Here is a 23,999-nt window from a genome sequence, read left to right as displayed (position 1 = left end):
AAGTATGAATGCAACCATTATTTCCAAAGGAAATAGCGTGAAGATTTTAATAGTGCATATATGAATGAGAAAATTAAAATAAATGTAAGTTGCGAACACCAGATGCACAAAGACTTGATTAAAAGAAAATTGTCTGGATGAGCAGCTTTGTTTACTGTTAATGTAACAATGGCGTACATTAGGAGTCTGAGAATTGAAACATTTGCAGATAAACTAAATATCTAATGTTGAGGTAATGTTCATTCACTGAGACTTTAGCTGTGATTTAACTATGATTATAATTTCTTTCAAAAGTTTTTTCAGGTTTGACCTGAGCTGCTAATGTTTCTAGTTTATAACTGAAACATTTCTAGAAACTGTCTCACTAATAGTGGACTGTGTAGACCTCAAGACCACAGTTGGACTCAAAGTCTGTGTTAATTTAAATTTTAAAGTAATTTTAAAACGAATGGTAGGATGTCTTAAGTAGCTTGTATCTAATGCACATTAGAAGCCAAGTTTTTTGACAGAGATCATGAAGTCTACAAGTTGACAGGGACTAAAGCAACGATAAATTTATGTAACTGTTTAATTCCCAGCAGTCCAATCAGTGATCTCCCTGACTCTGCTTTTCAGTTGTGACTCCCTGTCTCAGTTTCTTTGAATTTACAAGAGCCTTAGGCTGTGTGGTCAATGAAATAGCTGGATTTCAAAACAGAAGGTACCAGGCAGAGGAAAGGGGTCCTTCAGTTAGCAGTAGAGTTGCTCATGGTTTGTGCCTCTTAGCTTTGGCTTGAACCTGGACTAGGGGAAAGATGTAAACAGTGCTGTAGCTGAGATCGTCAGTAGCTCCTCTTTTATACCATTAATCTGTGGAAATAAAGGTTTGGAAAGGTGAGTGTGCAGACAGTAACAGGGAAATTGCAGGGCAGATAGAGCATTTCATGAAAGCCATTAGATCCTTCTGGGTCCTCTGAAACCTTGCAAAGTTAAGTGTTTTGCTGTCATAAGTGGTAGAGAGTAAGAAGGAAGCCCTGTGCCATTAAGATCTTCAGAGTTTTTAGATCTGCTGGGATCAATACCCATGCTGTCTGTAGCATTAGCTGCTTCTCTGACATGCTATAAGGGAATAGGAGAACTAGAGAGATAAAAGTTATGTGGTTTTTGATTTTAAGTGTGTACTCATCAATGATTTATTTAATGATTTTTACGTTTTTCTTGCCTTTTTTTTTTTTTTTTTTTTTTTAGCTGTTCAGTGGTACTACTTATGTTACTGCTCCAGCCACATACTGTGGGATGTACTCTGCACTCTTGGAAATATTAATGCTCCTTTGCATACTTTTCCAGAATAAATTACAGACAAGCTACTGAGTGTGTGAATTGTAATTTGTTTTTTAAAAGGGTAGATATATTCAGATCTTGTAAGAAGAGAAGCGCATTCTGAAACCTACTATCTTTTCAGTGAAAGCCCTGTAGTGAAATGAATGCCTTTCTAGGTGACAGCAGCCCATTGGATCGGGCAATAAGTAATATTTCTGCTTTGATTTATAACCTTCTTCCTGTTTTATTATATTACCAACATCTTACTTGGAGATTTCATGTTAGTTCTTGTAAGGGTTTGTTTTTGGTTTTTTTAATTAAGCTGTTCTTTTATTTACAAAGACATCTCATTCCTAGGTTAAAAGTACTGACTTGTCCAGAGACACATGGTATATACTTGAAGGCTTAATGGAAGAGTATTTATTTGATGATGTGATCACAGAACTTGCTGCTGAACAAAAGTACTCTAAACCTCCTGTGCAACTTCTTCATTCTCTTCTAGAATATGCTCTATTGGTGAGAGATGGAGACTATAGTATTATAAATACTAAGAAATTGAAGTAGTATGATCTTTGCTTCTGACATAGTATTTAGTGGTTTGTAGTGATGTATTCACACTTCACTCTATGTTCATCAATGTGTTTGTGTTAAAAAAGGGAATAATTTAATACTTAAGGATTTTATTTATTTATGAACTGTATGCATATCGTGCTCTTATTACATTGTGGAAGAATTGGCCCAGAATTTTTTTGTTGCTTTCAGAATCAGCGCTTTTGCTACTTTTGTTTTGTAACCTAGTGGGCCACAGATAGAGAGTGCAATTGAGAAGAAGGTTTGTTACAGGCAGTGATACATTCAGCTGGAATATCACACTAGAGCAAGCTCTCATTGTTTCCTTCCTATTTTTCTGTAAACTCTGAATTTTCCTGCTTGTAGTTACGAATTAAATTGCATGTTACTTCACTAATTAAATTTGGTCACTTGGGATTGTAAGGACTAAAGAAAATACATAAACTCTTAGCGATTATGGATCTTTGCCCAGTATGGAGCCAATATTATTTTCTCATTTTATTACAGGAACATACTGATGCAATTTTTTATGCTAAACTTCATGATATTTTGTCCCTTGTTCTCCAACAAGATCCTCCTTGGAAGTCTCCATCTATGTTAAAGTATTATTTTGATATTCTTCAGTGTCCTATCTGTAAGAAGGGCACATGGCCTTTCATAGAGATGCTTGTAAGGTAAGAAAGTTTAATGAGGTGATGGATGCAGTAGTTGTGTTACTCCAAACTCGGGACGGGGGAGAGGGATACAGTGCTGTTGTGTCAAAGTCACATTTTCACCAGTGCAAGTTAACTATTATGTGAAGGTCTAGAATTGTAACTTGAGATTTGGACCTTTCGCTATGTTTCTGTAGGTGTTAGCGCACAGGCAGAGGGGTGGGGTTTTCTGAAAAGGAAAAAATGTATATTTTCTTGTCCTCTTCCTCTTTTTAAAAATTATTTTTTAATCTTTTCACAAATTATAATTATGTATTATTGCATACATATTTCGTGTGTCTGTGTGTATGTATGTATATATATATACACACACACAAACATATGTATCTGCAGTTGGAAAGGAAATTCCAGTCTTGTCTTACAAAGGTGAAGCTTCATGTTGTATTTTGATTTTAATCATAAACTTTACCATCTTGTTCAGGAAGTCTGATTATGCCCTTACATCTACAAATACAAGACTCGGTACATAGGAGCTGTTTGGGTAGTTAGTCTATGCTTTAGCTTGAGAACGCAATTTTTGTAATTTGTATCAATAGAAAGTAATTCTTCCGTTCATTTGGAAGAGAAATGTTACCTCTTCTAATTACTGTCGTAAAATCTTAGTAGCATTTAAATACTTTGATACAACCATGATTACAGATATATGAATGTGTATGATTGTAAGCATGTCTATAGTCGTGAAGGATGTTGAATCACTGTACTTGAATTACTGTAATCGGGGCATTTAATAGTTTTTATTAGAAAGATGTCACATAGAATGGAATAGAATTTATCTTTCAGCTCAGTCATTTTATCTTTTAGTACTTACTGGCAGAATGTGAATACCCAGCAGTTGTATACCTTGGTGGTCCATTACACAAAATTCTAGCCAAAAAAAAGTGTTTGCACTTTACTTCAACATTATCTTCATCATGTTAGACAATCGTTAGGCTTGATCACAAACTGTGGTCCTGTCAAACAGTACTGTGTGTAAGCTGTTATCTGAACTCAGGTTTGTAGGATATTAAATACCTATAAAATATTACAAGACTACCTTGTAACTGAAGGATTTTGAAGAAGTTCTGTTAATTTTAGTAATTGTACAGTACCTCAAGTAGAGACATAAAAATAAAATAACAGTTAAATTATGTAGTTTACACTATAATACAAAATCTTCATCTGTGACACAAAGCCCCAGTCACAAACATATTAATTGTTTTTTTTAAACACAACTTTAAAACCAGAAAGTTAGGCTTTAAAATGATCAGTGTTGCTGGGGAACAAGGTACGTCCTTGTCAAAATTGTCGCAAGTCAAAGATGACTTTTTTGCTGATAGGTCAGACTATGATTTCTGTCATACAAATGGATTTTTTGGTGTTTATTTTTCAGCTCTTGCCTTCATTGCAAAACCATTTGTCACGCAATCCCAGTTTCAGAGAAAGGAGGTGAACAGAGGATAGTTCACAAAACATTATTGAAGTTTTTCTTTGATTTAGTAAAAGCTGAAGTAGAGTTTCTGACAAAAAGGTGGGTTTTATAGGATAATACTTTCTCATTACTTTTTCACAATTTCACATGCATTTCTGTATCTACAGAAGGTTGTATCCTGATTTTTGTGTGTTCCTAATAAGATACTATTCTACAGAGATTCTGTAGTTTAGCGTTTCCTTTATATTTCTCGATTCTTAGTTTATTGTAATTTGTATACTTTTTTTCTGATTGTGTTTTAAGGCCTCAAACTTTTTCCAGCCTATTATTTCACTATATTACAAATAACAGTAAGCATTTAGTTCTGCACATAAAGTTGTATTTTTAGCTTTGCCGTGCTTCAGTATTCATTCTTTTAAGATAGACAAACAGCATTTTGAACATCACTTGAACATTCTTTTTTTTTTTTTTTTTTTTTGTTTAAATTCAGTTAACTGTTACCTTTTGCTAGGGAGACAAGTATCTTTCCTTAGTTTATGGAGTATAAGAAAAGTCTTCATTTTGCTCTGCCTTGGTATAGTAAAGTGCGGTGGGTTGGCCCTGGCTGGACCCCAGGTGCCCACCAAAGCTGCTCTGTCATTCCCCTCCTTAGCTGGATGGGGAGAAGATACAACAACAGGCTCATGGGTCAAAATAAGGACAGGGAGAGATCACTCACCAGTTACCATCATGGGCAAAGCAGACTCAACCTGAGGAAATTAGTTGCCAAATAGAAAGAGTAGGGTAACGAGAAATAAACCCAAATCCTAAAACCACCTTCACCCCACCCATCAGTTCTTCCCGGTCTCGCCTTCACTCATGATTTTCTTAATCTTCTACCCCTCCAGTGGCACAGGGGGACAGGGAATGGGGTTTGGTGTCAGTTCATCACACATTGTCTGTGCCGCTCCTTCCTCCTCAGGGGAGGACTCCTCGCACTCTTCCCTTGCTCCAGCATGGGGTCCCTCCCACAGCAGACAGTCCTCCACAAACTTCTCCAGCATGAGTCCTTCCCACAGGCTGCAGTTCTTCACAAACTGCTCCAGCATGGGTCCCTTCCATGGGGTGCAGTCCTTCAGGAACAGACTGCTCCAGTGTGGGTTCCCTATGGGGTCGCAAGTCCTGCCAGCCAACCTGCTCCAGCGTGGGCTTCTCTTTTCACGAGGCCACAGGTCCTGCCAGGAGCCTGCTCCAGCGTGGGCTTCCCACGGGGTCACAGCCTCCTTTGGACATCCACCTGCTCCAGTGTGGGCCTCCATGGGCTGCATGGGAATCTCTGCTCAGGTGCCTGGAGCACCTCCTCCCCCTCTTTCTTCACTGACCCTGGTGTCTGCAGGGTTGTTCCTCTCACACAGTCTCATGTCTCTCTTCCATCTGCTGTTGCTCACGCTTTTTCCTCCCCAATTCTTAAATCTGTTATCCCCGAGGCGCTACCACCATCGCTGATGGGCTCAGCCTTAGCCAGCGGCGGGTCCATCCAGCTGGCATTGGCTCTGTCGGACACAGGGAAGCTTCTAGCAGCTTCTCACAGGAGCCACCCCTGTAACGCCGCTGCTGCCAAAACCTTGTCACACAAACCCAATATGTAAAGGCAACCTTTACTTTAGGTAATATTAGCACAATATTAGAATCCCTTCAGTCTGACTGAAATAGTCATAATTATTTTACTTGTTATTCATCAGAAATTGTGTCTGATCTTTCCGTACTTAAAAATTGCCAAACCTGTGTGTGTTTTGACAGAAGACAAGGTTTCTGTCTGGTAACTATAGTAATCAAAGTGGCATAAAGATTTAGGTTTTTTTCACTTTCTTTTTTGCAGTTTGGTTGAACAGACCAATTCACAGCATCAGCAAGTCATGCCACAGACAGTTCTTCTGAAGACCTTTTGGCCGGGAAGCGAAACCTCAGTGCTTTTTAGCAAACATATAAATATTTTAGCAGATTGGGTCGTGCTTTCCCATAGAGAATTGAACAGAAAAAATGATGTGAGTATGAATTTTGTACTTTAAAATAATGAAGACCAGCATATTTTTTTTAAAGGTGTTCCTTTGTTCATTCCTTTGTGAGGAATTATATGTAAGTATCACAGCTGCTTGTTATAGCTGCCTTTTGTTGTGAAGCGTGCTGGGTTTTGCTCCACTAAAGGAAATGAATTGATCCATAAGATTCTCATATTGATCTGTAGAGAAGAAACGAGTCATGAGTAGCTTGTTGGCTACATTCAGATGTTCACATGCCCTTACCAGCAGGTATTACTGTAGTCATTAGGGACACCAGCTTAACACATCCTGTCAAACAATAAGGTGTAACGAAAGAGGTGATTATCTTATTTTACAGTGATTGTATTCAGGAAATGTTGGAAGGAGAAAGCGAACAAAACTAATAGTTTTTTCCTGTTTTCTACAGATACGCATTATTTTATTTTAATAAATGCCCCAGTTTTCTTCACGAGTCCTTTAGTTTCGTTTGGTATCTTCCCTAGGTCTTTTCATAAAAATGGAATTGAAGGCAACTTAATTGCTGTTCTGTGACCTGCTGACCAGCAGGACATTGACCTGAAAGATACTGAGTGTCCTCTATACCACCTCTTTCTTTTCAGAAGCTAGAGGCCTTGTAAAACATCTTTGACTTCTAGATTTTCACATAAAATACAAACTTACTGCTGTCTCTGCATTCTCTTTTAAATTACTGTGAAAGCACAGAATAAATAGGTACTTCATTCACTTTTTCAATACAATAACAGAACAACAATAGAAAATCAAGTATTCCAGAGAAAAAAGCACGTTCAATATAATACCTGGTAGTTCTTCATTATGTTAAGAAAGCAGAAGGATTAAACATAATGAGAGCTTCACTCATCTTACCTAGCCAGACCTCCTACCTTTTTTGAGGGCTTTCAAAGCAAGACATTCTGAAACAGTGCTGCCTTTTATCCTTGGTCAAGATGTTAAAAAAGTGCCTAAAATTAGGCTTCTATACCGATATTTATATTTAAACAACCTACCTTTTCAAAGGTACTGAGCACCAAGCAGGCTTGCATTCAGTTGGTGTCAGTGGCCATTCTGTTTCTTTGGAAAATGAGACTGCTTTCATACATTTCCTGGTGTTGAATCTGCAGTTTAAGTGTGGGCACCTTTTTCTTTTTTCTACTATGCCTTCTTTTGACAAGTTCCAGCACTGTAAGCCATACCTTTTTTTTCATAAACTGTTCTTTGCATAAGCAGAATAATCACTTGTGTCAGACAGAGCGTAGTACATATATGAAAAATAAACTTAAAAGAAAGAATGAAACATAACATAAAACATAGACCTACCTCTTGTTTAGATTCTATTTTCTTTATATACATAGATAGGAATTGTACTTTCAGCTCAAAACCCAGATGCCTATTCCTTTCCCTCTTTGATCTTATGCACTGTAATGTACAATATCCCTGCAGATATGAATTCTAGCCTTAAAAAGCGGCTTGTTGCTTTATAGTATCTGTAGTGTTGTGTGTTCTTTCTTACAACCTTATTCTTTAACTTCGTATTTATATATTGCATTTTTCTTTCCCTTTGTATTTTTTGGCAAATACAAACTCTAAAACAAAATACCATATTTTTACATTCAAAACTCATCATTGTCCCTTTCTGCACTCTCAGTTTTGTTATACTAAATCTTAATCTACTGATTTTTCCATATATTCAGAGACTTCATTTAAAATTCCATGACATAGTTGAAAAGGTTACTCAGAAAGCCAAGGGAGCAGATCCTCCCCAGCTACGTAGGCAGTACTGTTTTTTCTTTTCTCCTTTTTCTGTTATTTTAGAGATGCATAAATAAAACCACAGTATTTCCATGTCATTAGATATAGCCTGTTGGGTGCAAAATTTCACTTTATCCCTGGTTTAAGGGTGTGAGTCATTATTAACTAGTTTTGTTTTTTAAAAGTCATTTGTTTAAGAGGCCACACATTGTCAAGAAACGCATAAGGCCGTTCAGAAACCTAAAAGAAAGGAGTGACTTTGAGTATTCTTACTGTCTGCATGGGCATGGAAATTGTTTCATAGCACAGTGTAAAGGGATGACCTTGTTTCCCACTTACGCAAGTGTGTTTGCTTGTGGGAAGGAACAAACGTGCCGGTTGTGGTATTCTGAACTTCCATGGAATCCTCCCGTGGAAATTTCTGTAAATGAAAACAGGTGAATAATTTAATTAAATTCCTTTTTGGGGTATATCAAACACATTCTTTTCTAAGTGGTGAAAGTGGGCAATTATTTATTTATTCTTTCAGAGTCAGATTCTCTTTTTTTTGTGATTCAAAGAGATTCCACAAATCAGCACTAGAGTGGAGGGAAAATACCTGAATATGTTTCCTTTCTTTTAGTGCTAATTTGTTGAAAAATTACGTGTGTGTGTGTGTGTGTGTGTGTAAAAAGAGAAATCCAGAAACAGTTACAGTATTCTAAGTGAGAAGATCCGTGCTGAAATTCAGTTACTGGTTTCCTTGACTTACATAGTTGGAAGATATTTTACTTTTCAGGCGTATTATAACCTACATAAGAAAAAGGAAGAATGAAGGGCTCTAAAGACTTAAGTTACACATATGAGTGCATTGGTTTCTTGTGTTAGATAGAATTTACTTTATCTGAAAAGTACCAGAATAAAATTAATGACAGGAAATTGGATGCCCTTGCTCATCAGTGTGTTAATCTGCAGGGACAGCTTGGTGGAATAGAACTGATACACTATCCTTGTAGTTAAAAATGCGCTGCCAAAGAACGTAGGAGTTTTTCTGTCACTTGAGATCTTCAAATCAATATTGAATATAATTTTAATATGAATAACATTTATTATTTAAATAGGTTTGATGCAGAAACTCCTGGTTACTTGAATCAAAGCTGTTAATTCAGTCTTAGAATTTACAAAGGAATGTATATATTGCTTATAACACTTTGAGTAGCGTTGAGCTATTGCATGGCTTTTCACAGCGTCACAAATGGTGTCAGAAGTGCTTTTCATCCCCGATACTACCGGTGTTTTTTTTAAAAAAGCCATCTTACATAGCCTGATAAAGGTGTCAGAGAGGCATTAATTTGATTTTTTTTGTTGCATCATCTTGCATATTTCTAATTTGTTTTCTTCCATGTTTCAGCCGTTGTTACCTGGTATAAATTTTTCTGGTGTAAATTAGTTGAATTAAATGTCTTTCTGGTCTATCTGTGACTTGCAGTAACTTTCTTGGAACTGTATTTTAGGTGCTTTTGGAGTACTGCGTAACTCTAAAAACATTTATACCACATAAAAAAGAACTCTAAAGAATAACCCTGTAATTCAAAGTAAAATAGCTAAAATGAATTTTCCTGTGACTGAAAAGCTTCCCTGTAAGAACTTTTATGTGTACTAAAACACTCTGTGAAACTTCTGTCACGGTAGCACTGTACTTGACTTGGCTAAGCATTAAATGGATCAGTGATGTAGAAATTGCATTTGCTAAGCTGGCAGACATCAGTGGTACTGATGTGACCTTTGTATGCTAACACGGTCAACAGCCTCTTCCCACTTCAGTGCTTTTCTCAGTGAGATAGCTTTGATTCTCAACAGTAACAACAAGGAGGAGAGTTTGGAAAAAAGGTTTAACTGGATCTTACTTAATTCGCTGTGCATGGTGTAGTGGGTTGACCCCAGCTGACAGGTAAGTCCCCACCCAGCTGCTCACACACCCACCCCGCAGCAGGATGAGAGAGAATCAGAAGGGCGAAAACTAGAAAACTCGTGGGTCGAGATAAAGACAGTGTAACCTTTGGTCATTTTGGGTCAGCTATCCCAGCTGTGCCCTCTCCCAGCTTCTTGCACACCCCCAGCCCACTTGCTGGGGGGGGAAGAGTGGGAAAAAGAAAAGTCCTTGCAGCTGTCATCCGTGGTAGTGATTCCAAAGTTTAATGGAAATGCTTGCTTCTTTTTTCCTTTAGAATATTGCTTGTGTTTTCATAGTAATGTTGTCATAGTAGTGATGTCAAATAATTGCTTTTGTGGTTGAAAATGAAAATAATGAGATGTTAATATTTAAATATTTTTAGAACAGACAATACTTTCAGTAAACTGGAGAGCATATCCCTCCTCATTTGTAGCATTGAACCATTTATTTCAAAATATTAAGGAGAAGCTCTTAGCCTGTATACCGCTGTTTTACCAAATGTTAACAAAGCCTGCACCCATTGCCAGTATCTGGTTTGTCTTTGTCAGTGTGCAGATACTTAGCTGAGCAAACGTATTTGCAACTAGTGTATCAGCCACAATTAATATGCAGCTATATATCTGACTGCGAAACAGTATTAACATTTGCAGTATTAACAGTAATTATTTCAGTCTGCTGCCTCAAGGTCAGCTTTCACTCTCCTCCCGTTTCCTTGAAAATATTTCGTAGATGAAGTAATACAAGCTTGTGATTTAGAAATAGAAAAAGAATGTAAATACTTGTGGTTTACATCTCTATTTACCTCAGATTGCATCTATATGTCCTTGATCCTGTCACTCACCTCTGTTAAAACTATGCTTATTTGCTGCATTTGTATAATTTATTTCCTGCAGAGAACTATTGATGGAATTTAATTATTCACCCAGTATTTTGCTTTGGGGTCCAATGATAAAAGAGGGAAATTTGAATGCATTTCAGATGTTTTAAGTTAGTTCTTCAGTTTCTATTCCTGAGTCCTCAGAAGATCGGGAGTAATGTAGCTTTTAAAATATTTAAGTTTTAGTTGAAAAATTTACTTTCATGTTGTTGACATGCCATATCAATGTTCTCAGGGGTTTTTTTGTTATGCGATCCCACAATTCATCTACAATAAAGTGTTATGTACAGGAAAGCAAGAGGCATACCGAATCAAGTAGTGCTTAACAGAGTAAGAAGAAGTAGAGCTGGAAGCCATCTCAGAGATCACATTACTAACAGATTTTGCCTGGCCATTTCTTAAAAGCCGTCAGGATGGAGGTTATACTGCCTCCCCACAGAGTATTTATTTTTAGTACGTTTATTCGTTTTCTTTTGCATGACAAGTAAGTCTATTATCTTTAGGGACCTTATTTGTGTAGGTTTTCAACAAATTACTTTGTAATCTTTTTTATAATAAGTCTCATCTGTGTCACAGTCTCTGTTGCTCCTATATATGTCTGTTTGATTTACTAATGGAGCTCAAACTGTTTCAGTCTTTGGTGCTTTCCAGCTACTGAGGGAATCCTATTAAATTATTTTAAACCAACATTGAACATACTTTGTTCTCAAAGGAGTATCAGACAAACCATTGACTGTGGTGTGAGGCCACAGCAACAGACAGAGAAGTTTTGTTTCCTGTAAGTAGTTCTATAACATCTAAAGCTGATGATTAAGTAAGTACATATTCAGTTCAATTTCCCTCTTATCCAAAATTGTCCATTTTGAAGTACTCATTCTTTTTCACTAGAATGCAATATATTGGCTAATGGTCTGCTGTAACTATAGTGATTCTCTGGTAGAGCCTTAGGTAGGTATCTTTGGGCAAATGAAGTTTCATGTGTTCCTACTATGGTGCACGTATTCTTCCACTTTGTTCTTTCAAAACTGACATAAAAATACTGGATTTTCTGTGGTTGTCCATGTGGTCAGAGGAATAACTTATTTCAGAATCATGGCATGAAATATTCTACGTGGCACAGAAGGGTGTTGGGTAGACGGATCTGACTTGAATTTGCACAGACTAGCTCAGACACTAGAAGCACTGCTTTACCCAGCCACTACTGATGAAGTGAAGTGCTCATGGCAGGGAACAAATGTGTTTGTCTGTCTCACGGTACTTTCTGGATAGCATGTTGAAGTGCTGTCTCAATGCCTCCAGGAGAAAATATGCTTTGGCTTTTTATCTCCAGATGACCATTTACTGCAGGTTCAGGGGAGAAAAAGGTAAGGTAATACCTGTAAGCATGTTCTTTCTAAATTTGCAGCTGCTAGTCTCTTGGAATTTTTGGTAGCAGAAGTTTTCTGATCCCAGAAATGGGCTGCCAAAGTTTTTTCCTGTGCAGAAAGCTAACACCTTGCATCCTTTTCCCTTTTGGCACAGATGTACATGGTTGGTCACAAAAGGAGCTTTAATGTCATGATGAAATCTTTAGGAAAAGAGAATCCTAATAGAGCAGGGAGAATAGGATCCCTGTAATTGTAAAATTAAACACAAGGTTAACTAGCATAAATGCAGTACTTGAAATCTTATAGTTAAACAAAACCTAATTTGAAAAGAAACACTTTGTGCTTGTAAGCTTTGATCCCATTTTGCATGTTGTTTTAGACAAGATGTTGTCAAATAATTTGTGTTTCTTCAGTGCCAAATCTTAATTGATGTGGCATCGGTGGCATATTAATTTCGTTGACCTGGCTGCAACAATTAGCTTCTGAGCAGAAAAAGAAAAGCCAGTGAAGGAGTGATGTGGCAACAGAGTGGGCTTTTATCTAAAGTAGTTCTCTCGTGTTACTACTGGTACGTTATCAGTGTGAATTTGTTACACAGTACAGGTCTATATATACTTTCTTTTTTTTTTTTTTTTTCATTTAGACTTTCAGATGTGAAATAGCTCGTCTATTAGATGGAGTTCTTGGAACTGTAGTGGAATATTGGATCATCTCAAGTTTGCTTATGGACAGAAATGTGTTTCATCAAATAGCTGATGATTTGGCACAGTACCTTGCCATTTCATCTGATGGTAAGTGTTTGAAAGGCCTCTCAGTCTTTTAATCAGATAGACTAAAGTCCAAACTAAAATCCTTAGTTTTCTTTCAAGTTATATTTTACCTTCTGTTGCGGCTGTGCAGTCTTACAGTGTGATGTGTATGTATGTTTTATTGTGTGTATGTGTCTGTCTGTCCCAAGCAAAGACCAAGTAGAACAGGCTTTCTTATTAAAATCCCTCTAAATAAATCTCAATAGGTATTAATGCAAAAGCAAGACTACGCAGTGTGAAGAAGAAGAGCTGTCTTGTCGGTTTAGGAAGAGCTTTAAGCATATCATAGTAAGCCATAACTTCAGAGACAGAGTTGGAGACAGCTTAGCTCAGACCAATTCTCAGGTGAAATTTTTCACTCCACAAACTTGATCTTGTTTGCTAAAGACACTTCAACCATAATTCCAAAAGCTGTGCTGAACTCTTTGACCCATACAGAGTTCACATGAAACATTTCAGTGTCTCATTCCAAATCCTTAGTTTTAATTGACTTTATTTGGAAGGTGGGGGAAAATTCCAACTAGTCCCATGAATCACTGTTGTTTCTCTTCGTTAAATAGTCTAGTAAAGGGAAGCGTTGCAACTGAAATGAACCATTATCTTTTAACGTGGAATGTCAGTTGAGGTATCTGTCCTTTTAGTGACTAGGGGATGAGCAACTCCAAAGACAAAAAAAAATACTCTCAAGAAAAGTACTGCGTGATTAACTTAATTCCCACCAAAGCTTCTCCCCGCCTGCTCCACCCCCAATTAGGAAACAGTGGCAAAACTGTAACTCAGCTGTTACACCTGTATGGATATCCTCGTTTCAGTCATCATTTTCTCTAGAGGTGGGTATACATAGGCTTCATTTAAAGTGTGTCTGCCTTCTCCTACTTGGACACTTAGAAGAACTATCCTGAAAAAAAAATAAACTAAGATTTTAGTGTCTAGACACATAGTTCCACCCCAGTCTCGCAGAAAGCAAATTATCAGAACTGTTACAGCCTGCCTTAGATCTTAGAAGGCTGAATCAGTTGGAACTTTTAAATCAATAGAGCTTTTAGTATCTACTACTATTGCCACCTCTCTAACGGATATTCTAGCTTTCGTAATGAGAATCTTGGATATATATTTCTGTAAGACCCTTCCTGTACACAAATGGAAAATCATACTTTCTATGCTCTTCTTCATTCAGAGCATTCACAAGAGCAACATTCACAATCTGGTTAAAAAGAATAAAGATTCTGTGACCTATTGGTGATCACTGTCACTTGGTTCAGTCCACAGCACTCAAAGCCCAAAAAGCTGTTGCAGAATTCTCCTAAATTTTATCGCTCTTAGAGTAGAAAACGTCTGTACTCTGAAAACTTGTGTTTCTGTTTTGATAAGAGTCTACAGATCAGTTAATGTATGAGCACATCTTAGCAGAACAGAATATTCCCTCAATACAGTAAAGATGTTCCTCCTCATGGCAGACCTTGCTTTCCACCTGTTTCAGCTGCTATTTTGACAAAATTAGTTTGCTAGAATCAAAATACAAATTCCACCCCAAGAAAAATCAGTCATTCTGTCTCCTTTTCCAAAAAAAAAAAAAAAAAAGAGGTCGGCCAGACATATGCCTGATATATATTGAGGTAGATCTAGGAATACATTCTTCTGCCACTGTCTGTTTTGGGGTTTTTTTAAATGGTGGGAACTATTTGATACATATGAAGGGGGTTGAAATTTGCTCATGGTGACTTTTAATGAAGAATTTATAGGTCAAGTCCCTGCATTACCTGCAGATTTCTTTGTTCATGTGTTATACATTTTATCTGAATTGTGTTTGTATTGTGTCACAGATTTGAAAAGTGATCACTTACAAACTTCCCAAATAAATAATTTTACTCTCAAAATCAATGTTTGACTTTTATAAGATTATATTTAGAGCACTTATTTCAAGAGTTTCACATAAAAAGTGGTGCTTTGCCATTTAAAATCTGTTGACCATTCTCTTAGAAGCTCATCTTATTATCAGATGATGGACAGAATCTTTTTTAATAGGAGTATTTTTAGTAATTCTCATGGAGAATAGCTTCTGAATCTGCAACAGCAGGGAAAAAAAGACTGGAAGAGATCTTCTAGATAACTCTGTCTGTACAGACTTGTATATTCTCATTTTAAGGCTCTTCCCCCTCCACACCCCCCCCCTTTCTTTTATCCAGATTTTTCGATACGCGAATTAAAAATGTTCATTTGTTCTATACAATCTCCCTGGCTTCAAATGTTTGTTGCAGAAGCAGTTTTTAAAAAAATGTGTTTACAGAGGAATATAACTATTTCTACAGAACCTCTTTCCCTTCAGAAAATAGTAAGTAACTCTTCTACTTGTTAATAACCTATTATACTTAAATATTTTACAAGTAATTGGATTCATGAATGTCTTGGAAAATGCCTTTATTTTGTGGTCTAAGGTCATGCTCATTGCATGTGTTGTTTTCTACCTGTAGGTAGACTAATGCATTTAAATTTCTCTTTGCCTGACATCTGGGTTCAAACCCATGGTTTCTTACCAGAGAGTTTGTAACATGTGACCAATTTGTTTACGTGCAGTCAACATGAAGAGTCACAATGAAAGCTTTTTAAAGTAAACTTTGATGTATATACTTTATTGCAATGTTACAGTTGTAATTAAGGAAAATCCAAATACAGTGTGTTCTTCCTGGGTTATCTTTTCCTTCTGGTTTTTTGAAGAGGTGACAGTCTATTATTCTGCTGGGTTCAAGCATCTGTTAGACACCAGATTTTATGATTTCGAACCCCAGCGTATTCCTGTGAACTTCTCGTTTTAAAAACTTTCTCCTACTTGCAAACCTTTTCCTGCCTTCAAATTACGATTTGTGATAGTTGGTGAGGAAATACATGATGAAAGCTGTGAAAGAAATTCTCAAAACCATGACTGCTGTCAGAAGCAGGCAAATCAGGGAAGTCACACGGTAATGACGTGACCTAACTTACAGTCTCATTTCAGTAATCTTAATACTAATGACTAAACAGAATACAGAATCCATAACTGTTTCTACCTAAAATTCTACAGGTAGAGTCAAAGAAAAATAAATTTCCACTTTTGTACATTTTTCCGTACATAAGTTTTTTCCTGAATTTTACAGGAGTTCATTGTGAACAGTGTTCGTTGTTTATTAATACATCGTGTTTAAACAGAGTTCGAACAAAAGACTGTCAGAATTTTAAAAATAAACCAACTATGTATCTAATATTTAATGTATGTTGCCAACACATATGCAGCAGCAATTGCTATTTTTAGTATTGCCATGACTACTGATCACTCTCTGCAACTACTTAAATGTAAATTTTTGTAGTGCTTGAAACAAACCCATGTACTTTTTGTGGCTTCCCTTCGCATTACAGTGCTTCCTTTCTCGTTCCATACAACAAGTATTAACTATCACCAGCTCTTCTCACACAGCATCTTACCAGCTAGGCTTTTCTATGGCTTCAAATAGTGACCTCCTACTCTGTGGTGGTAAATGTATAGTGAAGGTGCAGGTAAGGTGGTCCTCACCCACTGCAAGTTGCCTGCAGAATCTACAGTGATCTGCTAGATACTCAAAAACATCTTTAATATCTTTCTTCAGTTATAACCATTGTGTAATCAGTGAATGAATCCCCTCACTGGACTTCTTCCTATGCTTTTGCCAAACTGCAGAATGACTTTTTAAAATGAGTGGTATAGGTGGGTTGGAAGCTCTGTATTACAGGAAAGAAGCCAAAATATCTACAATGTCCAAAGCTGTCCTAATAATGAGCAAACACCTGAGATAACTAGCTTACTGCCTTCGCAGTGCGCAAAGGCTTATCCAACCCCTCATCTTAGAAGGAATGAAGGAGGGCAGCGAGTATTTACCAGATTGCTCCCTGGATTGGGAGCAGGAAGCTTGTAAATACTTCCATTAAGTCCCTGAGAATCAATTAGCTTTACCTCAATCTTATGTCCAGCTAAAGTGACCAACAACCCAAGAGAGAGTTCAAGAGTTTCCCACTTTCCGGATCAGACAGACACAACCCACTCACCTCTGAGGCCAGCATCAAGAGTGAGTTACAGCTCAAAAAAAAAAAAAGAGTGCAGAAGACAACTTTAAACAATCTATGTACACAGTCATTTAGGGTTCATATTTTTAAAATCCTACATACCGCAAGCTGTGGGTGGTGGATGACTGCTTTGCACGAAGTGCAGCAAAAGAAAATGACTGCATATTAATTTGCTGTATACAGAGTCATTGAAAACGTTACTTTTGCAACAGGTCTGTTCCTATTTGCCTGCTTTGCGAGAGTTAGGGATGCATGAGACAAGAAAAATACACCAAGCAAAGAGAAATAAAATAGGGCAACAGCCATGCCCTGGGTCTCAAAGTGTATTAGAGATGCTAAATGGCAATAAGCAGAACCAAGTCAAAGTGCTGCCTGATCTACCGTAAGTAATACCTATAACATCACCAGTTTTATTCTGCTTTGGGGGACAGCTTCTGACCTGACACATTTCTTGAACTTTATGTGACCTGTTTTGTTGTCTACAAATTACTGCAACTGACAGAAAGCTCCATTGTAACACTTCTGGGCTGGGGTTCCCCCTTTCTCCCCATCCTCGCTCTTGGTGTGTGTATAGACTGATGTGGTTCTATTTTGCCGGTATTAAAGGGTACATAGAGAAGTTGAACCAGTCATAGAATTATCTTTAAAGAAAGTTTAATTGTGGGCAATTTTATTACTGTTTTAAATACTGTTATAATTAAATGACATAAACATTATGTAATTAAGACATTTTGGAAATGGATAGATTGTATCTGATCTATACAGATAGATGCTGTATAAGTGTGCTGTATATACACATTTAAAAGCATTAAGTACATTTATATTATCTTAAAATATGAAATAGTGATTTTAGACGTGTCCGTTTTCCTTTCTTTTCAGTGACTTTGTCTTTCATAAGTGCCCTTCATTGACAAAGAAGCTTAGAGCAAAAGCAGAAGTTGAGGCCAGATACTCCAAAGAGAATTGCTGCCTTTTGGCTGAAGAGGTACATTTTTGCAACAGAAATACTAAAGGTATTCTATGTATCTAATTTTGTTAAGAACTTTACATGGTTAGAATCAACAGTTTCAGGTTTAAGAATCAACAGTTTCAGGTCTAAAAATCTTGTCCTGATGAATGCTGAGCTAAAGTGTTGGGTTATGCCTAAGAATTCTTTTTTTATGGTTCCTGTTTCTTTTTTCCAGTGTCTGTTTATAAAAGGAGGAATTGTCTATATGGTGGAATAAAACTGTGTTCTTCGTTCCCCTCCCCCTCCCAGATATTAAATACAGTGTACAGCTTGTGTGAGCTCATTCCAGTCTTGCCTGCCTTACTTTGCTAATCCACCTCAACCTGTGCTTGGTAGGATCAACGTCTTCTGATTTGAAAGTATAATTCAGTCTTCATCTCTTTCAGTCCTAGACATTTTGTGAACAAAGACTGAGGAGTATGCTATGTTACATAGCTGTGTTAAGCATATGGACTGTTTTCTTCCAGGCATTCAGCCCAGACTATGAAAGGCATTTGGCTTTTGTCTTAGCTATACTGGAACCCAAGTACCTAAGGAATAAAACAGCACTGCAGTAATTCATTTGGTTCCTACTTATTACACAAACTTAATAAATCGTACTTTACATGAGCCTTTACCTGAACAGAATTACTTACTGGAACTACTTTTTGTCATCTTCATCATCAGAAATTTACCTATATCACTTAAAACACCACTATATTAATGTGACACCCAAGAGAAGGCTTAGAAAGAAGTGGCAACAGCAAGCTGAGGTTGTTCAAAAATTAAAACCAGAATTGCATCACAGTGAAGGACGAGAAAAACCCTCACCCTCTTGTGGGATTTAAGAGAGCTTCCGTAACAGAGCCAGACCATGCATTTTTAAAATTGGTTCCCTTTCACTTTATTGCTTTTGCAAGTAAAATTGATGTGTGAATTATTAGATGCTGACTTCTACAAAAAAAAAGTGAGCTGAAGGGCTAGGGTAAAAAAAAACCAAAAAAACAAAAAAACAAAAAAACTTGATTTTTTTCTCTATTCTTCCCCTGCCAAAATTACAAGTAGTATCTTCTGTTGAAAGAATGAGTATGGAGCTGACAGATTTACATAGTGAAGGTATTAATATAACAAAATATACCATGTAAATCTTATCGCAAATGCTGAGAGATTTAGCCTCAGATATTTTTCATTTCTAAGATGTTTGTTGCATCATCGTTCACCTGGCATCAAGATTTTCCTCTGGCTCTTATTCAAACCTAATCGTTTAGTGAGAGCAAAACAACGTTGAGAATGGGTCTGAAGTTCTTACCATGCAGAAACTTAACGGTGTCTTTACATAGAAGCAGCAGTTCTCAGTTGCTTGCTGTTCAATTTTTCACACTTACTTCAGCTTTACATGGGACTAAGGCTTGGGATTTTTTTTTTCCAGGGGATTTTCTTTTTTTATTATTATTATTGTTGTTAGGACCCCTTCATTTACTTCTCTCCCTTTCCCCCCCTCCCTTGCTACTGTAGCCAAGTCAGACAGCCTATTGAGAAACAGCAAACCATCTGTTAACGGATTTGAAGTTCTGAATTATACTTGAGTGTGTAGAGGCACTCGTGCTTAGCCAGAAACATTCATTTGAATTAAGCTATAAATGCTGTGTAAAAAGAACCATACATTTTAACGTAGGTTCATGAATAAATTTAAGGGAGGGCAACTGCACTCTAAAGTTTTATTGCTTCAAAACCCAGTATTTTCAGTGTTCTGTGATCACTTGGTGCTTTTATAGTGTGATTGAAGCCTTAAACCTTGAACTGGGGGGAGATAATTCCTGTGTTAAACCGTTTGCAATACAATTTCATTGCTGGATCTCTTGTGGAACAGAAGCTCTGTGGGTTTTTTTGAATTTTCTTAAAAGATGGTTAAACAGGATAAAGGAAAATCTTACTCATTATTGAATTTTCTGGCACACAGCCAGGTCTCCTAGTTCCAGGCACTTTGATTATTTTCTTTAGTTGCTATCTTGCCTAGTCTAGTGTAATCTATTAATTTTTTATGGTAGGAGAGACAGCCCTGCATAAAGCTTGCATAAGTAACCAAGTGGAGACACTGATTCAGCTTCTCTCTTACCCTGGAACAGACATTAATGCTAAAGGTAAGTTATTAATTTTCTCTACAGAAAGGAGAAATTAAGCCAGATAAAGAACCGTATTAATAGGAGTCTGGTAATACAGTTTATATTTATTCTATTAAAACTGTCTTTACTATTTTAAACAACACAAAATGATGACTTTACAGCAAACATGGAGGAGAGGTTAATTTATAGCTAAAGTGTGTTTTAACATCACATTTTCTATTAATTTTTAAAAATGCTATTTAATTTTTTTCAGATGTTTTCCGGTAGAATTTCTTGTTCTGAAATCACAGGCTGCCACTGTAGCTGTGATGAATACTAAAAAGTAAAGTGTTTTGCTGTCTAATGAATTACATTATTAACATTTTACTACTACTTCTGCTGTTTTAAAACTTCCCTTGATTTATAATTCAGACTATGCTGGCTGGACGCCTTTGCATGAAGCCTGTAACCATGGCAGCACAGTGTGTGTCCGTGAAATTTTGCAACGTTGTCCAGAGGTAGACCTGCTCAGTCAAGTGGACGGGGTGACTCCTTTGCATGATGCACTGTCAAATGGACATGTAGAAATTGGCAAGCTGCTACTTCAGCATGGGGGTGAGTGCATTTATGCTAAACTGGTTTAGGGAAATTATCCGCTGTTCTGAGTCCATGTGAAGTTGGTGGTGTTTTTCTTAATAGTTGCTTAAAGTACAATGTTGTTATTAAATACTTATTTTAAAACATTTTTAACTAAGCTGTTCTCGTCACAATAAAAGTAATACTGTTTTCACACTTACCTTGATCAGCTGAATATGAAATTAACCAGGATTTTCATATTTTTTCCAATATGGTAATGTTTTTATTCTGCATTTTACACCATATGCATTGTATCTATATCCTCCAGACTCATTAATGAAGATAAAGATTACCTAGTCACTAAGCAAAGCTAAGGATTTTCTTTTGTTTTGATCTATTTTTACCGTGATGCAAAAATAGATCAGTAAATCTCTATATAATGATGTATTTCAACATAAATTTGTTCAGCATTTATGAAAATTAATGTGATGGTCTTTGAAGAGCACAATTAGCTTGGTAATTAGTTTAAGAAAGGAATCTATATTGTAATTGTGATAACTGCTGTTTAGGGATAATAGTGGGAGGGATGCCTTAGTTTCTAAAAAAAGATACATTGCCCCTTAGGCAGATACATGATAAATGTTTTGAACAATATTTTTTTGTTCACTGACAGTGAACTTCTATCTTGTCTTCAAATATGCTGTATCAATATAATTAACTTAGCATGTTTTTTAAAAAAACAGCTGCAAAGAGTTGTCTCTAATATCAACTCTTCCTTCTTTTAATTATTTACTAAAATGAATATTTGCAATATCCTTTACCATTGACATACTGTGTCAGTTTAATCTCTCTGCAATATATGCAGAGTCCAGAATTTTTCAGTAAAAATCATGGTGCGTACAGCCATGAGGCAGAAGAGTGTACTGTATTTAGATGGCCTATTACTTAAGGTAGAGAAACAAAATTTTATTTCGTTCTTGGCATAGGACCCTCTGTATTTACAGTCTTCTCCTGCCCCCTAAAGGCTATTTCTGTGTCTGTTGTGCAAGCACCGGCTCATAATCAATACATTCCTCTGCAGTTCTACCTCTCTGTTTGCTGAGCTTCAGTTCTCTGGCTCCCAGGTGTTTTATATATCTACTGAACCGTGTATCTGACATGCCAAGCCAATACCTGGGCTCGGTTCAATCGGTCTAAGTGATGCAATAGCCAATACTGTAGTAAGCGCAGCTCCTCAATTGGTAGTGGCATTGTGCTGACAGATGTGCATTTTTCCTAGGCTATTGTGAAGAATAGGTACCGTATGATCCTGTTGTCCTAGGGGAAGAGCTCTCCTTGCACTTGCATTCATCAAGGTTTTCTGGCAACTGTAAGGCTGTGTGTACCCTTATCTCTGCCTTTGTCACACTCTGGGTTTTGGCCTGTCAGCTGAGAAGACTATGGTAGAAAGTATGTTACCCATTCACTGTGGATTTACTCAGCCCAATAACTTAGAACACGTCTCTGCAAAATCTTCCCGCTTTCTTTCTCTAAAAAACCTTCAGCTTGCAAAATTTAATTGTATTGCATAATCAATGAGGGAGTAAAACAATACAGCTTTAATCACAGCAAAGTGAAAACCTCTAGTATGGATATGTAATGTGGTGAATTGCCTCTTGTAATTAAAATACATTTCTGAAAATGTATTGCAAGTTAAAATGGCATTGTTACTTTAGCATAGTGACCCAAATTTGTGTAAGAGGATTACCAACGTGTTCATCTTCAAGGAACACCACCTGTAGTGTGTTCACTGCTGTCAATTTTTTCTTACTAGTGCAGCCTTCCTTAAACTTACCAAGATGTCTCTAAACTGTTTAAATATTATTAGCACCACTGTACTAATAAACAGGAAATACCAAAAGACTGTAGTAAAACATATGTCCTATTTGCATACTTTCAATCTATTTATTAGGGTAATTACTTTTTGTATTTCAGAAGTCTGTTAAGGCCAAATTTTGAAACTCAGTTGTTGGGAGAGTCTAGGATTCATACCTCGGTAGTTTATGTTGCTGCGTAGCCTCGGACAAGGTTGGCCACACCATCTGGAAAAGTAAAATAAAGACCGTCATAGTAATGTGCCTGTAATTTGGAGTCAGTGTCAGCAAATAACTTGGTCTATAAAACACTTAGTAGAATTTTACAACAGTAATAACTTTACATTTTTATATACTCTGAGTATCGTTACTTGAAATTTTAGGATAAATCAACATTTTAATTTCTTTTCCATTTCTATATAATAGTCCTTGGCTTCCAACCGAGCAAAACTGGGAAGAAAACTAAGCCAATATTGTAAAGAAACTGTTACAAAGGGTCTCTCTACATGTTCTAGGCTGCATTACAAATCTGTAACTCATCAGTTACATCAACATAACTTATTACAAAAAGGAATTTTAACAGACCTCTGGCAAAAAAACAAACCAAAATCTTGTTCGGCTGCCAAATGGAATGTGCTGTTATTAATGTTTGTGTTTTCCTGCAGGACCGGTCCTTCTACAGCAGAGGGACTCTGAAGGGAAATTGCCGCTGGATTATCTTGAATCTGTAGCAGTAAAACAAGAACTTTTCCGTGTTGTTCATCCAGAAGAGAATGTTGAAAGCTTCTGTGAACGCACAGAACAAGATTTTTGCAGTCAGCAGAGAGAACTGTGGTTGATTTTATTTAGTAAGATGTTGCTGAATTTTTGTTCAGTTTATAACCTGTCTTCACCCTTTACTTTAACTCTGAGAGAGGCAGCTTGTTCAAATGTACTTCAAGCAATGGCTCGTGGTAATTGTAGGATGAAAAATAAGTTTTGTGCAGGTTGGTTAGTAGATACGTATTTTAGAGAGCTGGAAGCTTTTCAAAAGCTACCACATTTTATTCAAGAAATATCTGCAAACATGGCTTTTTTCCATGAAGAACAGGTGCAGGCCTTATTAGCAACTCTGGAAACTATGGTACAGGCATATCAGCTCTTTTCTTAAATCTTTTTAACAGTTAGTTTCCAAACAAGGTGCATTGCTTGAATCTTGACTGTTATCCCTTGTTATCGGGCTAGCTTTTTTTTTTTCCGGCAACCAAAGAAGTACAAATTTCACAGCCCTGCACAAGCCTTACATATTCGTATCTCCCACGTTGGTAGTACTTCCGTCTACCAGGACCTGGAAGTCAGATGCGTTGATTCAGTGCGGGTTTTGCGCAAGATTTTTCCAATACCACTGCCCTCTCGTTGTCTGACAGATCTTGATGCCTGTGACCACTTCAGGAGGGTGCTATATCATTTGCACTAAGTTAAACATTTTGTTTTCTGTCCTGGAAATCTTTGTTACCGGTCTCATGCCCTAGTTCAGTTTGGTTTCTGGAGGTAGTGACCCTAAAGTTAGGTGAAGCTGAAACGCTGCCACAAGCAGTTTTTCCTTGAGAAGGGCTTGTGTCTACGTATTTTAATGTCTTTTAATAAAACTGGTGTTATAATGGCCTTG

General features: G+C 36.9%; 1 protein-coding gene across 1 annotated transcript in view; it reads left to right on the top strand.

Moving 5' to 3' along the window:
- SLF1 (SMC5/6 complex localization factor 1) overlaps positions 1–23,517 on the top strand; it is a 37,968-nt gene extending 14,451 nt beyond the window's left edge. The window contains exons 8-18 of the mRNA XM_086480032.1: positions 1,657–1,815; positions 2,377–2,543; positions 3,952–4,089; positions 5,849–6,014; positions 12,596–12,743; positions 14,948–15,093; positions 17,045–17,214; positions 17,712–17,845; positions 19,869–19,961; positions 20,355–20,537; positions 23,017–23,517. Of these exons, the coding sequence (XP_086336158.1) occupies positions 1,657–1,815; positions 2,377–2,543; positions 3,952–4,089; positions 5,849–6,014; positions 12,596–12,743; positions 14,948–15,093; positions 17,045–17,214; positions 17,712–17,845; positions 19,869–19,961; positions 20,355–20,537; positions 23,017–23,501 (1,989 nt within the window). The 3' untranslated portion in view covers positions 23,502–23,517. The remainder of the gene's footprint in view (positions 1–1,656; positions 1,816–2,376; positions 2,544–3,951; positions 4,090–5,848; positions 6,015–12,595; positions 12,744–14,947; positions 15,094–17,044; positions 17,215–17,711; positions 17,846–19,868; positions 19,962–20,354; positions 20,538–23,016) is intronic.
- The last annotated feature ends 482 nt before the right edge of the window (positions 23,518–23,999 follow it).

The sequence above is a fragment of the Leptosomus discolor genome, chromosome Z (genome assembly GCF_034619465.1).
Source record: "Leptosomus discolor isolate bLepDis1 chromosome Z, bLepDis1.hap2, whole genome shotgun sequence".
Classification (NCBI taxonomy): Eukaryota; Metazoa; Chordata; class Aves; order Leptosomiformes; family Leptosomidae; genus Leptosomus; species Leptosomus discolor.
Note: the sequence above shows the minus strand (reverse complement) of the source record. Positions and strands in the feature narration are given on the sequence as shown.